Source organism: Corvus cornix, chromosome 1A (assembly GCF_000738735.6).
Source record: "Corvus cornix cornix isolate S_Up_H32 chromosome 1A, ASM73873v5, whole genome shotgun sequence".
NCBI lineage: Eukaryota > Metazoa > Chordata > Aves > Passeriformes > Corvidae > Corvus > Corvus cornix.
The window spans coordinates 59,404,647-59,416,079 of NC_047057.1; the positions used below are offsets into that span (position 1 = coordinate 59,404,647).

Genomic DNA, 11,433 nt, shown 5'->3' on the forward strand with positions numbered 1-11,433 from the left:
GCCCTGGCACAGGTTTCCCAGAGAAACAGTGGCTGCCCCATCCTTGGAAGTGTTCAAGGCCCGGTTGGATGAGACTCTGAGCAACCTGGGATAGTGGAAGGTGTCCCTGCCCGTAGCAGGGGTTTGGAACAAGATTACCTTTAAGGTCTGCTTCAACCCAAACTATTGTGTGCCTCTGATTCTAACTTCACACAGCTCTGCAGGATGGGGATTGCGTGTTCCAGTCTGCTCTCCTGCCAGGGGCTGGGAACATTTCGTTTGTGGTTGCTTGAAGAGGAGAGGCTGGTGAATGAAGAGTTAACAAACCTACTGGCAGGAAGCTGCAGAGCTCCCTGTGCATCTCTTGGTGGGTCATTGCAAAGGAAAAATAAACAACTCAGGAAGTCAGGAATTCCCATAGCATCCCAGACCAGCACTCCAGTGCGAGCAGTATCCTGTCCCTGGTGGAGCCAGATGCTTTGGAGGAGGATACGAGCATCCCTGCTGTGCACAATTACGGGATGTGAGGAAGGATAGCTAAATGGGTAGGGCACATTTTAAGACCTTACAATCAATATTCTGCTTTGCTTGAGACCTTTCTTGGGTAAATCTATTCCCTCACCTCCTGGAAGAGCAGCCATCCAGGTTGCATCTGGATGACACACGGAGTTGGTCTCTCCCGCATCAGCAGCCGGGGAGAGGTTTTCAGGCAGAGCCAGTGCCTGTATGTGGGCAGAAGTCGTCTCTAAAAGTCTGTTCCCAGATGGTAACCGGTGTGTATTGAGTGGTTTGGAAAATCTAAAGCATATTTAAGGGCCTGAAGTAGAAAAAAAGCAAGGAACCAAGCATTTTTTAAAGGCTTGTTGAAACAGCTGGCTGTGAGCCCTTAAAAATGTGGAGTGGGGCTGTTTTGGAGACTGGATCCATAATAAATGGCATTTAAAATATCTCCACTTCCATGTGCCACATACGTCAGTGTCGGGATTTTTTTTTTATTCCCAAGATCAGAGACGTCCCTTCATAAAGATCTTCAGATTTCTGCACAGAAACGGAAGTGAAGAACCACCATGCTCAAGAATTCAGAGCTGCAGTAAAAAAATCATGGAAATCTATCTTGAATGGATTGCATTTGAACATTGTTCCTACAGCACATACACCATTTATCCCCTTCTTTGTAGTGTCTAGGGCCTGTGGTTTTGGAAGCAAGAAACAGGACTCGCTGTATCTTATCCTGCCTTATTTGTTGCAGACCGCATTTTGTATGCAAGGAAACAACAGGCAAAATAGCCTCCCAGAGAAAGGAAGAATGAGATAGTTTCCTAAGTTGTCTTTGCTTGAGTTGGCAGCTGCTCTGTTTCATTCAGCTTTTTGTTCCCCAGTGAGTGCTGTGCGTGTGTAGCAACAATGGGGTGATGCAGTGACACCGCGGGCTCATGGCGGAGTTCTGTCGGGTCCATTGACAGGCGCGGCCGCGGCCGGTGTGCCAAGGGAGCCAGGCGCCCGAGGAAGGGCTCAGCAGCTCCCATGGATCGGCCACTCCAGTGGGGAATCCCTGCTCAGCTCCTGCAGCTCTGTGTAATGCAGGCAGATGATCCTCCCAGCTTTTTGAAAATCCCCTTTTTCGCTAAACACTCAGGGTGTTTGTTACAACAGCATAAATCCCACACCTTTTCACTTTTTCACCTTTTCACATCTTTGGAGTATTACTTGGTAGAGACTACCAGAAATCCCAAGTCACGTTGAGCAGGCCGTATCATGGCATCTGCCCCTGGATCACCCTACTGGTGTGTTGGCTTTACTCTCGCTTTTCCCAGTTCTGCAAACATTGTCCTCTCCTGTTTGCAGTGAGAAATACCCACAGCAGTAACAGGAAACCAACAAACTGAATGGTGAAGCAAACAGTGGAACTGAGTCTAGAAAGGACACTGTTGAAACTGCTGAAAAGACAAAAAAATTGCAAAGAAAAATGCCCCCTATTTCAGATTCTTAACGTTAGTCACCTTATTTATTGCATTATTGCAATAATGTGGCAACAGTAAGTAGAGAAGCTCTGGCATAAATGAGTTTTTTGCATTTCTTTTTTTTTGTTTTGTTGAATGAGATGTCCTTGTTAGTTCACAAGAAGTGCCTTTTGGAGCAGCAAATTGCTATTTTCTGTACTTCCAGATGGAAAAAGATACGTAGATTCTTATCTGTGATTGATGCTCTTTGTTACAGCAGCAAAAACACACATTCAGGAGGGAAAATATTTCTGTTTTTAAACTGCATCCATTAGATGCGAGATCACTGTAAATACAGTAAATGGATAAGATATTCCCACAGTAGCTTTCCAGGCCCTTGCTTTGGAGAAGGTCAGTGAGGTAAAGGCCAGCGCTCAGCACACAAAGGCCCCGCTTTGGGAAGGAATCCCTGTTTATGTCAACAATGAAGCATGTGCTTTGGAGAGGTCTGAATTGGGGCTTAAATGTGAACCAGTGGAGGAATCCAGCCGGCTTTTGTGTGTAGGAGTACAGATGACATGTTCCACACTGGAATTTATGTAAATCCCAACTCTTTAATGCATGTCTGATTGCTGCTTTCTTAGATTATTCAAGCAATGCATACATGATCAGTGAACAGTATTGCCATTTTGGGTATCTACAGCATCCTTTCCATTTATCAAACCAGATCCTGCACCTAAAAAATGTCCTTGTCTGATTTCCCTTTTGCAATTAGTTTTAAGAAAGAGGAAGAGATTGGAGGCCTTAACACTTATTTGTGAAGTAATTAATGTATGTGTGGAAAACTAACCATCCTTTAACACAAAAATGCCAGAAGGCTTTCTTAGCATTTCCAGCTTTGGGATTTTGGGCAGTGCAAAGCAAGAAGCCTGTTGGTTGAGTTGAGTTGAGTTGAGTTTGAGTCAAGTTGAGTCCAGTTGGAGGCCTTCCCTCATAGCTTGCCAATGAACCATAAATGCCAGTTTAAAACTGAAAGATGGGGGCCAGTATAGGATGTACATATACCCTAGAAGTGTTGAAAAGTTCAAGAAAGTGAATTATGTGTAATATTCTGCAGGATCTTCACTAGGGCTTGTGCTTTCGTTCAAGATTGTCATGAATGGAAATTGAAATCTTCAATGATTATTGACTTGAATAAGTAGCTCATGCCAAAGAGCTGCTGATTCCTCCTTCCAGCTATTTTCACTGCCAGCATTTCCATCATAGCCAGGTGGCTGCCCCTCATCAGACACAGGAAAGCTTTTCTTTTCCTTCAAATGCATTTCAAGTGTGCTAGTAAAATCACCTAGGGATGAAAGGGTTTCAAAAGGAAAAAAAAAAAGAAACCTGAAAGTTAATTGCCTTTTTAGTTCTCTACATGCTGAAGTAAAAATAAAACTATGGAATGGAAAGTACCAGAACTATTTTAATCATTAAAACTACTAGACCATATAGAAGAATGGGGAAGTTGATCCATGTGACACACACTTAAAAAAGTTTTTTATAAAAACAACAAAGGCAAACCCTGCAGTATTCTGAAGGAATGGCCGTGTCCTTGTATTGCAAAATCTGGGGTCATTACTGCAGTGCATTATAGTGTTCTTTCAAGGAAGATTTGTTGAAAATAATGCAATTCATGGGTTTTTTCTTTGATATGTTCATAAAACTTAATGCTCTGTGGTCAGTATTGTCTAGAGCTTGCCAAATGAAAGTCCACCACTAAAATATGTACATGTGCAGCAAATCCCCAGGAAACTTGGAGGCATTAGAAATACTGTGTCATGGAAAGGACAGGCTGTTTGTCCTGATGGGTTTTTGGTAGTTTTGGTATCATGTCCCTTAACTTTGGATTGACAGAAAGTTCCAGTGGTGCCCTCATCTATACAATAAAGCTACTTGCCTTATCACACTGGGACAGCTGGGCTGACCAGATACTCTAAATTAGGATTTTTTTTTCCTTTCACCTGTGAGATTTAACATCCAAGGAGCTTTAGTATGCAAATAGCAACACTTTTTTGGAAAACTATTTCATGCTGAGTGCAGTGTGCTGGTCATTTTACTGTAGGTTTCTTTGTTTTAAAGAATTCAGTGGTTTTAGGTTCAAAACCTAAGTGTAGACCAGAGAAATAATACACAGTGGCCTGTGGATTCCCATATGAAGTAAAATCCATGTGAGAGTTCCAGTCAAGGCCACTTAATAGATTTTATGTACAAAATGAAGACACCAGAAATGACCCATTTCTCTATAGGGTTATCTGAAGATTTCAGCCTCTTCATACCTGAATTGAATCATCACACTGCCTATCAGAAGTTTGTATAGTGATGGTGTAAATGACCATACATGAGGGTGGTTAGGAACAGACAAAGCTGACTCCAAATGCTCAAGCCTCATGTTCCGCATGTCACCACCCTTCCTTCCCCAAGCCTGCCTGCAAGGAAATTGCCTCATTAAGCTTTTCAGACTGAAGCTGCTTAAAAGAAATCTGGCTTGTTTTCAGAAGGACACAGTACTTTGAAACTGTGCTTTGAAAGAAGAGGTTCTTACACCCAAAAAAAGCACATTACGAGTGTCATCTGTTACGAGAGTCTCCAAACTGCTGCCCCCCCACACTTGAAAATGCCTTGACCCACGCATGATTTGTTGTCATTGCCCTCTTACATACAGGTGAATGCTTACAATGGATCTAAAGCCCTCCCTAGATGATAATGGGGGATTTTCTATATCTGAGGACAAGATTTTGCAGCCAGCAGCTGCTGGCTGGTGGCCAAGAAAAATGGGTGTTCATTACTCACCAGAGCTAATTGCACCCATCACGAATGTCAGTGTCGCCAGCGGAACAGATCCTCTTTACCTGATGTGTTTTTCCCAGTCAGGCTGGGATGACAAATCAATCCTCCACACATGAATATTTCAAACTGTCCCAAATAACCTGGTACTGTGCAGAAAAAGGGGTGTGTTGGTCAGGGTCCAACTCCTCAGTGTTGCAGTCACATCCCCTAGTGGGTTCACAAGTGCCTGTGGAACCCTGTGGAGGTCAGTGCCCTGTACTGTTCTTCAGCTCCCCTGCCTGACAGTGGGAATGGTGATGCTGAGTTTCACTATCCCTACCAGATGCTGTGGGGGCTCTGGTTAAAGCACTGTGCTGTGAAAATCCTCCTCCCAGACCCTGCATTGCTCTATTTCCTGAAGACTCCTGGAGAGACCCAGCTCTTAGGCAGACTGAGGCTGCAGGAAGTTTATGGTATTAGTGCCTTTTCCAGTAGGGCTCCTCAGGGCTGCCTTTAGAAAATGCCATTTCTTGTAGCACCACGTGTCCCCCTGCACAATGTCAGATTGATACTCACAGTGCCAGCACACTGAACGTGGTTGGCATTGTGTTCATACAGTCACGGCTTGGGTTTTATTTTTCAGTTTCTCCTATAACTCAGGGTTTGTCACGTTTTTCTCACACTTTTTTTTTGTTAAATTACCACATTATTTGGTCTTCCAGTGTATTATCAAGAGTGTGGAATATCCTTTAAGTATTTTAATAGTCATCTTCTTCATTGCTGCATCTGGTTTAAATGTGGTGAACCCTTCACATTTATTTCTATATTTATACTTCATGTTTATTGGGGGACTCCTGATGAACAGGCTCCCATATTTATGTGGCTGTACTGTACCCTGCTGTTTCTCTGAATGTTCTGTAGTTTGTAATGTAGTGGTCTCTTGGAACTGGTTGTATGTTCAGAAAATTATTGGATATGGCACTCAGTGCTCTGGTTGTCAAGGTGGTGTTTGCTAAAACGGTTGGACTTGATGATCTCAGAGGTCTTTTCCAACTTGAATGATTCTATGATTCAATAATGCAGCTGCATGTTTGGGGCTTGTGTGAATTTTCTCTTGTGTGAATTTCCATAGATAAACTGACCATTTTGCCTTTGCCTTGGGGACCCAAATGTGTGACAGATAAAACTCAGCCCCAGAGCACCATGCTTGTTCAGGGACCTCAAAAGTTCTCCAATTTCCCATCAGTTTGCTTTGTATGAAGTGCATCTGTCTCTGTGATCTTGGTATAGCATGTGGAGGTTACTTCAGGATAAAGTTGCAACTTCTTTTGTAGAGAAGACCCACTTAGGTGGTTTAACCCTGCATAGGAGAATGAAAAATTATTTCTCTGTAATAATTAGGTTCCTGCTCAAGAAGACCACATAAATCACATAATCATAGAGTCATCGAGTGGCTTGGGTTGGAAGGCACCCTAAAACCCATCCAGTTCCAACTCCCTGCCATGGGCAGGGACACCTTCCATTATCCCAGCTTGCTCAGAGCCCCACCCAGCCTGGCCTTGAACACTGCCAGGGATGGGGCAGCCACAGCTTCTCTGGGCAACCTGTTGAGCAAAGACCAGTAAAAAATACTAAGATGCAGAGCCTAATAAATACAGCATTAACAGTGTTTAACCCAGGGAGTTTGTACACAGTGATTACCTCTCAGAATTCAAGGCTGAGTTGTGTCAGAGCAGGTACTTCTCGGAAATACCTGACTGGTGTTCTTCCAACTTCTGCTAGCTCAGTAAAGGAAAAATAACCACCTTTATCTTTACTAATAGATAAATTTGCTTTCTTTTCTCTAGGACTGCCTTAAAGCTTGTCAGGAACAGATCGAGGCGGTGCTCGTGAACAGCCTGCAGCAAGTCCGGCAGCAGCAGCAGCAGAGCAACCCCTCGAAGACAGTGGATGAACTGGACCAGGCCAGCACTCCCACAGATGTGAGAGACATCAACCTGTGAGGACATCGGCACACAAAGTCACGCTTGCTCCCCCAGACCCTTTATTTTTGTTATTATTTTTAGAGTGAATTTTTTTTTTAATCTGCTCCCACATAGAACATATTTAAAGCTCTTTTAGGTAAAAAAAAAAAAACCAAAAAAAAGTACAAAAACTGAATAATGAAAAAAAAAAAAAGCATTTGGTGCCTGTGATGTTTTACAGAAGGGAATCCCACAATATATTTGGTAATTGCTATTTGATTATGTATCAGTGATATTAAATGCTTATAAAAGCATACAAAGTAGCTAGGTCAATGTAAGCCTGCATTTGTGGGAACAAAGTAGAGTATACTTGTCTGTGTATTATGAACTAGTGCATACACCCCTTTTTTAGATTTAAGAAAGGAATCGTGTGTGCGATTTTATGGCTTGACTAGATTGCAAAGCAATAGAGTAAGGGGTTTAGGGCAAAGTGGGAAAAGATCCCTGAAGCAATTGAACCATTTTGAATGCAGAAGAGATTTGCTGATCTGTCACCTCTGTTATTAGTCAGAAGTGTTTGTTGGATCTCTGTATGTTAGTTTTGTTTACTCTTGCTGTCTGTGGTAGCTGCTACCTAAGAAAGAAGATGCTTTATTTTACCAGCCAGAAGAGCAGGTGTCTTTTGGGCTTTTTTTAGTTGATTTATTTTCCTTTTTTTTTTTTTTTTTTTAACTTCCCCTCTCCCCCTCTTGACTTTTTTCTACTTTTCCTTCCGAAATGGTTCATTCTAAACACAGCAGCATCTTTGGCATGAGGGCAATTCCGTTTACCCAGCCGTGGGCCAAGCCAAAGTTCCCAAGTGTTCACGGTCAGTGGGGGGAATGCACGCATTAATCCTGACCTGTTGGCTGGGCAGACCACCTCCAACCTTTGGATTGCAAGATGTGGTGGATCATCTAGGAAAAGCGTTATATTCCTTTACAGTGCTAATGCTTCACGTCCATGTTAACGTCTGGCAGCTTCTTAGCTTGGCCACAAAGACATTTAAATGATGCTCTGTCCATCTTCCCTTGTAACAGCCCCTCACTGTGTTAAAGAAGATGAGGTTTGGTTTGCTCCCTCATCTCTCTTCCCCCACTCCCCCCACACACTTTTTCAGCATTTCATTAACCTTATTGATCCACAGTGACCGTTTTTGTAAACCATTTCATTCGAAAAGCACTTTGAAAATTGTTCCTAAGGGATTAAATGAGATGGTTTATGACAATTTTGCCGAGGAAAGAAAAACAAAAAAACAAAAAAACAAAAAAAGAAAAAGAGAAAAGAAAAAAAAAAAGAAGTCACAAAAGCAAGGCTTTGTATAGCTTTTTATAGTCAATATTTTCCAGTATCTGGTGTACTCGGTTAGCTGCGGTGTTGCTGGAAATACCAACACCCGCTTCAGATGACATTCCTGTCATGACATTCCGGATAAAAGCCTGACCATCTGTATTGTTCAGTGTCACAGAAGGATCTTAATACCACCTGTGTGCTTATCTATGGACAAGGAAAGAAAATTATTGGTGCAACAGCCATGGTGGTAAACATCGAGGTGCGTGACTTGGAGTTCTATTACAAAGGTGTATTCAGTGTACTTGAATTTATTTTCCTGCTCCACCTGTAACGAAGAGGCATTTAGATGGCAAAGGAGTTGGAGCAACTTTTGGTTTTTTGGTTTGTTTTTTTTTTTTTTTTTGCACAATTGTATTAACAGTTTGCAGATATCCAATATGAAGCTGTTGGTTGAAATGTTAATGTTTGCATTTTTAAGACAAAAATCCAGAAAGAACATGCTACTTCGAAGAATATTATATGTATGGACTCAGCCTGTTTGGCTAGATGAGGGTAGAAAATGGAGTAAGATTCTAAGGTTTTGTTGTTTTTTTGGTTTTGGGGGGTTTTTTGGTTTTGGTTTTTTTTTTTTTTGCGCTGCTAAGAAGCTATGATTTGTTTCATTCTTATTCACATTAACAGTACTTAGCTGTATTGTTTCACTGAGTGTGCTGCTATTTTATAAACATTTTTATAATATATTATTTTACTGCTTAAATTTCAAATCCTGAAGTAGATGGTTAAGTGGAGATATGATGAGTTCTTTGATTTACTGGAAATGCCCTGTACAGGTTTTTTTTTTCCTAATAGCGTGTTCATGATTATTTTTTTTATTTTATTTTTTCCTTCTTTCTTCTTCCTTTTTTTTTTTTTTCTCCTTCCTTCCTGATCACATCCTGCAAAGATGGTATACTTACCTCAGGTTTGCTGGACAAGAAATGGTTCCCATTTTCACAATACCTCACACAGTGACAGTTTGGTTGCCCCGGGGCCCGCCGGGGAGAGGTTGCAAGCAGTCGAGGCGGGGCACTGGCTCCTTTTTGGTCTCTGGTATCCTTTTCATAGTGGAAAAAATGCATTGACTCTCCACTTGCGAGCAGATCGGTCTTCCCCAAAGCTGCTGCTGGGCACAGCCTTGGCCTCGCCTCCCGCCTCGGCGTTCTGCGTTGGGAGCACCCGGAGTTCCGCGGCGGTGTCTCTGTTCTGGAGGAAAAAAGTAGCTGATGTTGTTGAAGCAAGACTGCAGAGCCACACACAGGTCAGATCAGATCAGATCAGGTCAGGTCATTCCTTGGCAGCCCTGCCCTGTGGCTTCACAGGGAGCTGTGCCAGAGGGTCCCGATGGCAGGGTGACCTCTCTTGAGTGCTGGCACCGTGTCCATCATGTTGGCGTGGTTTGCTCCGTGCTGTAGGCCAGATGTAGGCAGGACCTGTGTTTAGGGTGCCTGCCCCTGCTCTTTTTCCCATGTCCTGCACGCCCCGGTCCCACAGCAGCCACGGGATCACAGGGATGATCCCTGCTGAGGATCCCAGGGGTGATCCATGCCATGGAACACAGGGATGAATCCCTGCTGTGGAACACAGGGCTGATCCCACAGTGTCACCCCTCTGTAGAACTGACGGGGCAGGGGTTGAGGGCCACCTCCATGGTCAGCTGCTCCACGGCAGGGTGAGGGCGGCCTGTGCTGGAAGGGGCAGTGCCATTCAGCATTCCCAGTCCCCCACAGGGTCCTGGTGGGTTTGTGCATGTCCCCGCCAGGGTGAGGAGTGCCCTCGGCCACAGTGACTTGCTCAACAAGTGCCAACCCTTTGGTTACAGCTTACTGTGTTTGAAGGCTGCAAATCCTACAACTTGAGCGCTTTCACAGTAGCTTTCAGAATAAAATTACTGCCTAGTACTTTCCTTTAACAGATGTTAAAGGAAGTGTGTTGTTAACTGCAAATGAGGTGTGAGATTTCCCCCCCCAAATTGCAGAAATCGTAAACCTCCCAATTGATTGATTAAAAAAGAATAAAAAATGTGTTGCTGATTCTCCCAAGTGCCAAAGGATTGGTACAATTGCTAAAAGTGCTTCTCTGTCAGCTTCCTATTGATGGTACTTCGATGATCTTGCCTCCTTCCTGTTACTGTAGTGTAGGAGCACCTCATAATGTATTTATTTGTATTTCCAACATGCTTGTGAAAGAGAAAAATAATGATTAATCCCATGTCAGTGTCTATGATTTTTGCTTGAGTAATCGGACAGCTCTTAATTACTCAGCAAACCACCTGGCCACTGGATTTTTTCCACTATGTTTATTACCATGTTCTCATGTACCTCAGAAATCACTCTCGGTTGCACAGTTTCTGTTCTCAAACTTTTTTGGGTTTTTTTTATTTTTTTTTTGGTTGGTTTTTTTTTTTTTTTTTTGCTTTACTGAGTGTGATGCCATATCAAGTCAACGTTATTCTCTCACAAATGTGCTCTTTAAGAGGTGTGGATGTTTATGTGGTCAGGGGATGCTAGAAAGTGTGGTAGTAGACATCAGTGTAAACAAAAGTATTTAGAAAGTACATGAGGTTGTTTTTGATGGATAAGACTCTGATACGGTGTAGTCTTGATTGCCTTTTAAAAGGTCTTTGTTCAGTGTTGTCATTTTTATTAATAACCTATTGTTTTGACTAGTTTAAAGATGGTTCTAAGAAAAGTGTTTTGGCGGGATTAGGTATGCTGTATGGACAATAAACTCACCTTGACCTAAATTTGCCTGCCTTGCTTTTATTCCTTTAGTGAATTTGGTTGTATCACTCACTCCATGGTGGTATTTCCTTGGTGGGATGTGATTCTAAAGCCTCTGATCTGGATAGATGGTGGTAGCAGGCACATAAAATGAAGGCTGCAGTCAAAAGAACAAGCCTGCCTCTAAAATGTAGCTGCCTTCCACTGGATAGGCAAATTCTGGCACGTAATCCCACGAGATTCAAGAAGAACAAAGTCCTAAAAAGTGGTAAATTGCAGGATCAAAACATTTTGTGGGAATTAAATTGAGCTGGTTAAAAGCCACATGCACATTTTTGCAATGAATTGAAATATGATTTAAATCTCCACGTAGTTGTTTGTTGCTCTGGAATGCTACTGCAAAAATCAGGTGGTTTTTCTTTCTATGAACTTGGGGCAAACTGCAAGTAAAAGGAGTAGGATTTGTGGTGAGGCCAGTGGGAAGAAATGAGTCCATTGTCCAGAGTCTGCTTCCTCAGCCTGTGGCCAGGAGGGCAGGATGCTCAGCCTCTCCCTCTCCCACATTGCCTGTGCATGCCTGCTTTGAAGTGACCAAGCTCCTGTGTGATGTGTTTGGCCTGACCTCTCCTCCACTGCCATCCAGTAGCAGTT

At 42.9% G+C, this 11,433-nt stretch overlaps 1 protein-coding gene across 2 annotated transcripts in view; it reads left to right on the forward strand.

Annotated features, from left to right (window-relative positions):
• The window catches only part of CCND2 (cyclin D2), a 31,207-nt gene extending 20,402 nt beyond the window's left edge, over positions 1–10,805 (forward strand). For both annotated transcript variants that reach the window (XM_019292684.2, XM_010410357.4), the window contains one exon: positions 6,575–10,805. In XM_019292684.2, coding sequence (XP_019148229.1) covers positions 6,575–6,730 — 156 coding nt within the window. In that variant the 3' untranslated portion in view covers positions 6,731–10,805. The remainder of the gene's footprint in view (positions 1–6,574) is intronic.
• Positions 10,806–11,433: the final 628 nt, after the last annotated feature.